Source organism: Balaenoptera musculus, chromosome 7, assembly GCF_009873245.2.
Source record: "Balaenoptera musculus isolate JJ_BM4_2016_0621 chromosome 7, mBalMus1.pri.v3, whole genome shotgun sequence".
NCBI lineage: Eukaryota > Metazoa > Chordata > Mammalia > Artiodactyla > Balaenopteridae > Balaenoptera > Balaenoptera musculus.
The window spans coordinates 18861966-18867965 of record NC_045791.1 but is presented as its reverse complement, the minus strand read 5'-3'; the positions used below and the strand labels follow the sequence as shown (position 1 = coordinate 18867965).

The 6000-nt window shown below is 55.2% G+C and overlaps 1 protein-coding gene across 5 annotated transcripts in view; it reads right to left on the bottom strand.

Moving 5' to 3' along the window:
* MGAT5 (alpha-1,6-mannosylglycoprotein 6-beta-N-acetylglucosaminyltransferase) overlaps nt 1–6000 on the bottom strand; it is a 357980-nt gene that overhangs the window by 844 nt on the left and 351136 nt on the right. For all 5 annotated transcript variants that reach the window (XM_036858870.1, XM_036858869.1, XM_036858871.1 and 2 more), the window contains one exon: nt 3044–3201. In XM_036858870.1, coding sequence (XP_036714765.1) covers nt 3044–3201 — 158 coding nt within the window. The remainder of the gene's footprint in view (nt 1–3043; nt 3202–6000) is intronic.

The window sequence follows — 6000 nt, the reverse complement described above, 5'->3', positions numbered from 1 at the left end:
TCCTGCCCCGACGCAGACCCACTCAGGATGAAGGGACGGAAGCAGGGCCCACCGGCAGGTCTTACTCCGTCCCCCCGCCCCATCCTCCTCAGCCCCGCCCCGTATCCACCACGTCTCCCCAAGCTCCCTCGGCACCGCTCTGACTCAGGGCCACCTCCCTGCTCCGAAGGTGCCCACGTGCTCACAGAGCAGGCCTGATGGCTTAGAATTCCTGTTCTTCAAACAAACCACCCCACACTCAATAATATTTTAGAAGATACAACTTGTAAAAGTCGCAACATTGCGAAGGAAGCCTGCCGCTTAACGCACGTTCCTATTTCGGAAGCCGAGGTGCGCCCGCCCCGGGTCCCAGCAGCCCGGACTCCGGCTCTTCCTGGGGCCTCTGTCCTCCGGCCCCCCCGGCCCTGGTCCGGGTCAGGTTGGGCCCCACCCGAATCATGCATGCTCCGTGCACGGGAGTTTGTGGTCGCCTCGCCATCACTCCCACCACGCCCTGCCTGACTCCCCGATTCAAGACGACAGCACGGGACGCTCCAAAGGGCTCTGCTTAAGTCACATCAAGTCACACTGCATAGCGAGGACAGGCCGGGGACACCCAAAGACGGAGAGGAGCTTAAACTCAGAGCCAGGCCCCAAGCCGGAGAAGAAAAAGCGGCAGCTCGCTGCTACCCGGCCACGAACACGGAGAAGCCAGGAGCGCCTCACTGAAGAGGTTTCAACAGACGCGCCGGGGCGCCGGGGCTTCGCGACGTTAGCGGTATTTACAAATGCAGAGGCAAGGCATTCACCAGGGCTCTTGCGCGCAGAAAACTAACTTCGCGCGGCTCTACTGCAAACTCAGCATTCACGGCAGCCTGCGAGGAAGAAAACCCACGGATCTACAGGGGATGGCGTGGGAGGGGCCGTTTAGTAATCCCAGGGCACAGGACCGCCCGGCACCAAGGCCTTCTGGTCTCTGGGCTCAGCTTGGTAGACGGGGGCTGGGCAGGGAGGTGGCAGGGCACTGGCGTTTCTGGTCTCAGCCTGGTGGCCTCAGGCCTGCCCCACTGCCCAAGCGCTCTGCAAGGCAGGGCTTTTCTGCTCTGCCTGCAGCACCAGCTGCATATTCTCTCATCATTACCCGGTTTGTCCCCATCTCACAGGTGAGGGCACTGATGGGGACAGAGGAAACTGGTGCCTTGGCTCCCCGTCCTGTGCCTCCGCGGGACCTAGCCCTGGGCCCTGCAGACGGGCGGGCTGTGGCGGGCCCCGTGCTCTCTGAGAGTGAGCCCCGGGAGCCCCGCCTCCGGCCTGGCCAGAAGGCCGGTGCTGGGAGGGTCCCATCCGGGTTCCCTCCTCCAGAGCTGGGGCAGGGGCTGCACGGAGACAGTTCTGTGTAGACGGTCTGCAGTCTGCCCCCAGTGCATCCAGACTTCCGATCAAACAGAGGGAGACACTCGGGGTTCCCAGGAAGCCACTTTGCTACGGGAGCCGTCTGCAAAAGGGGCGAGTGGCAAGCTCCCCCCGGACCTAGAATTTGGGATACGTGCTCTGGAGATGGAAGCTTCTGGCACCATCAGAGGCCTTCCATAGACGTCAGACCAGTACTCCCTCTCACAGGGCTTCACTGGCTGCAGAGCAGGCTGCCAACCGACTCCGCTGGCCTGGCCTTTACCCTGACGGTGGAATCGAGGCCACCTGTGATCCAGGTCTTCACGTAAAAAGAACGAGAAAAAATAGCATCGCCCACAGCCCTACTCAGGAGAGCATCCCCGTAGGCGCGATGCTAGAGACCACGCTCTCTCTATAAAGGGTTTTATAGCACGCTTGAAGGTAATAGGACTTACAGGCAGGATCGGGCCAGCTCAGACGACTGGGCACGGATAAGCACAGCGGCCAACCATGCTGTAAAAGGGCGTGAAGCCACAACAGGGACCGGCAAGCCTCGAGCCCTGAGTCCACTCTGTGCCTTTATTATTATTATTATTATTTTTTTGGTGGGGGGTACGGCAGGCAGGATCTTAGTTCCCTGACCAGGGATCGAACCCGTGCCCCCCCGCAGTGGAAGCGTGGAGTCCTAACCGTTGGACTTCCAGGGAAGTCCCCACTCTGTTCCTTAAACATCCTCTTCAAGACTGGGGCAGAACCACAGCTCTGCGGAATATCTGGGGTTGAGATAGCAAATCCCTCAGGGGAAAACACCACATTAGAGTTCTTAAGGTGGGGAGGAGGTGACAGGTAATTAACCAGGTTGTGGCCCAGGGAGGGTGTGATAAATATCAGGGCACAGGTTCAGCACTGACAGGGGGCATGAGTCAGAGGCCAGAAGAAACTTCATATGGAAATCTGGAAAGTGCAAACACCAAACTCAAAATGCCACTGCAAAGGGAAATGAATGGTGTGACCGCAAGTAACACAAGCAGCACGAGAAAAGAAAGCCCAGCAACAGAGAAGATCTCTCCTGGTTCACTCTGGCCTGTGATCCCAGTTCTGCACCCGCACCCCTGCTCAGGGACCCGGCAAAGCCAGGCCTGCTCACGCCCTCAAAGGGGCTGGAATAGAGTGCAAAAGGAGATGGGGCTGCAGGAGGGGAAGGAGGCAGGGAAATTTGCTGCGGGCAGTTCTGTGCTAGCTCCCTGCCCATATTTTTCATTCCTTCCAGACTCCCTGACTCTGGGGACCTGGCTATAGCCAGGGGACCTCAGGGGCGGGTCCGCCCGTGCTTGTGGTTCTGTGCCCATCTTGGCTCCTTGGGTACCAATTAGCAAACTGAACAGCTCCCGCCATCTCCAAGCCCGGACTTCCCGTTATTTATGCAAACAAAACACCCCTATTCGAATTCTAAATATATCAGCAGGCCAGGTGACCTCATCTACTTAACAATAAAAGCACTGGGCCAACTTTCTCTGGGTGGAGGGGGGCGGTGGGGTCATGCTATAACCTTTTCCACATCTTATTCCAACAGTCCACGAGCCTAGAAAGGAAAACCTTATCCCTCTCAACCCAGCTCTAACCCAGAGGCGAGCTGGAGGCTGAGCCGCCTCTCCCGGGCTCCAGCACTTACTTCAGCAAGTCCTTGTCCTTGTTGAGATGCTGGAAGAAGGAAGGCTCGCAGATAAGCTGTTTCTCCTGACACACCTGCTTGCAGGACTGCCCGGGCTCAGCAAGCTTTACCTGCAGGGCACTCAGGGGCGGCCACATCACTTGCCCATGGCAGAAGTCCTAGAATGACAAAGAAACCATCAGCCAAGGGACCAGGGATGCAAGTGGGGGGTCCCCAGTCTGCCAACGAGTCCCAACAAGGGGGGCGGGCACCTGGTCATGGGAGAGCAGTGAGGGGCAGGAGGCAAGACCAGACAGACTTGGGTTGGAACCCGGCTCAGCTAGCACACGGTCTTGGCCTCGGTCTTCACCTCTACCTACCAGCTTTCTGTGCACAGCACTGTGCCTGCCAGTAACGGGGGCTATTCACTCGTATCGCCACCTACAATGATGCAATCGAGCTAAAGCCTCCACGCTTGGAAGCCCATCTCCAGATCCACCTTCACCAGCTGTTCTATTCCCTCCGCCCTAATTCCAAAGACATTTTCAGTGTCTACCTAATTTGGCGGTTACCTAATATGACACTGTTGTGTGAGTGCTGGTTTCAACTGTGGGAAGCAAAGGAGCACAGCAAGGAGTCTGCAGGCATCTGGGATAGAACCTATTGCGGGGTCGTGGTCTTGACAGAGGCTCAGTGCTTGTTGGTTGAAAACAATTGTAACACACAAATTCAATGGCTAGAGAAACAGCCTGAGGATGTGTGATAGGAGGTCAAGTAAGCTGGTACCCCCTGCAAGGAGGGGCGCCTCGAGGCATGGAAGGTGGTGGCATGCTCAGGATGGGGCTGGGTGGTCATTCCTAGGATCTAGAGGGTGCGCAGGAAATTAACACATCCAAGGAAGTCACGGGCGGGGAGGACCAGGAAGTAACCTGTGCAGCATGGTGAACGGGCAGCCTAGTTATGAAGCTGAGTGTTGAGGAGAAAGACGAAGTGGGACCAGGGAAAGGGCAAGTGAGGAGTGGGAACTCTCTCTGCCCTGGGACCCCAGCTTTCATCTCAGCTGTGCTCGGAGCGACCCTGAATAGGTCCTGAGGGTGGAAACTCATGCACCACTGGCAACCAGAGCTTGCTCTGCTTGCACGATGTTGATGGAATCCTAGTAAAATTCTTCTGAATCCCCGGGCCGCCCAACCTGCAGAAGATGACGTCAGGGCAGGACCCCTGAAGAGCCATGTTTGTGTAACTTTTTTGGGGGGGGGGGCTAGCCCTCAGGGGCACCCAGTGGTTAGGGTTCAGATCCTGGGCTCTGAATCCCACTTGTAGGAATTCACCCCAGACGTATGGGATACATTGGGCAAAGAAACCTACACAGGACACAGGAATCCCAGCAGTATTGTTAGAAGAGAAGCAGAAGACTTGAAACAACCTAAACGCTGTATTTGAACAGGTAACTGATTAGATACAAAGAATACCAAAAAATGCAACAGGTTCCAATGTGCTGACATGGAAACATCCCCAGGACATACTGAGAAAGAAAAGAAACAGGTTGAAGGCTGGTGTATAGTGTGTTTCCATTTGTGTTGATACGTATAAACAACAATCATGCCTGTGTTCCTGCAAGAATACCTCTGGTGCCACTGAGGAGGGGAAACGGGTAACAGGGTCAGGAATGGTCAGGAAATTTACTTTTAAATGTATGTCCTTCTGGAATATTCTCTCTTTCCTCCTGCCTACTTTCTCTCCTCTGCATGGATGAGGGGCTGATTAATCACATCAGGCTTTCAGAACCGGTGCTGGCAGGGGAAGGTTTCATGCCCCCCGTCGGTCACGTGCAGAATTGCAGGAGGGCCGGGCCCTGCTGGGTCCCTGAGCAGTGAGGTGGGTGCAGCCCCAGAACACAGACCAGAGCTGCACCTGGGGGGCGCCCTTCTGGGCTGCTCGCATTTTTCTCTTTTAAACCTCAGCTTCCTCCTTAGAAAAATGCAGACAATGATACTGATGATTTCCTATGGCTTCTGCCTCTGTCCACCTCCTTCCTGAAGGAGGTGACGCCGTTACACGTTAAGGAAGGTAAACGGCAGGTAGGCTTCTACTCCAGTCTCCTCAAATCGGTGCTTGAGACCCCACCAGCAAGGAGAACCCGCCATCGTTCCCCACCTCACTCGATCCTGCGACGCAGGGATGCACGTGCTTGAACCTGAGTGGTTAGGCTCAAAGGTTAACTAACAAATCCTTCACTGCATGTAGTCAGGAAACCTAGAGCCTGGATTCGTATCAGCTGAAAACAAAAGATTCCAGAAGGGTCTAATAATTCAGAGATGCTTCCCTATCTCACAGCCCTGGGCATGACCACAGGCAGGCCACTCCCTGGGCAGGAAGACGTCCTCTGACTCCTCAGATTCATGATGATCTTGAGCATAAGCCACGGACGTGCTAAGGCGCGGGCAGAGAAATAACTTGGGTCTAGACACCGTTACTAAGGGTGACAGCATGACTGCAGACCCGGGGCACCCTGAGTGGGAACCCTGAGTGTTCACGGGCGGCCACTGCTCTCTAATCTGGCAGCACATGGAAACGTACTGGCTGGCCTTTGGTACTCTGTCCATCAAATTGGTAGGAAAACACACAACGATCAACATAGTTATTGCTGATCAAAGCTGAGCGGGTGCGCGGATATTTGGAAAAGGTTAAGTGTTTTTTTCTTGTTTGTTTTGTTTTTGTTAGTTTTCCTGGCTGGTTACTGCAAGCAACTCTGCCTATAACCCCTTAGGAGAAATCTGAACACCTCTACAGCCTTTAAGCACTACAACAAAGAGAGTCAAGATCCAGTGGACACAAAGGCTACTGTGTGACTGTGTGGGGGAAGTCTAGATCGTTGCACAGCCATGACGGCTGAAGGCTCCAGCTCTGGCTTTTATAGCCTGGCGAGAACACTGCAGAATGTCTCTCCTCACGTGACATCTACAGGCAGTTAGCAC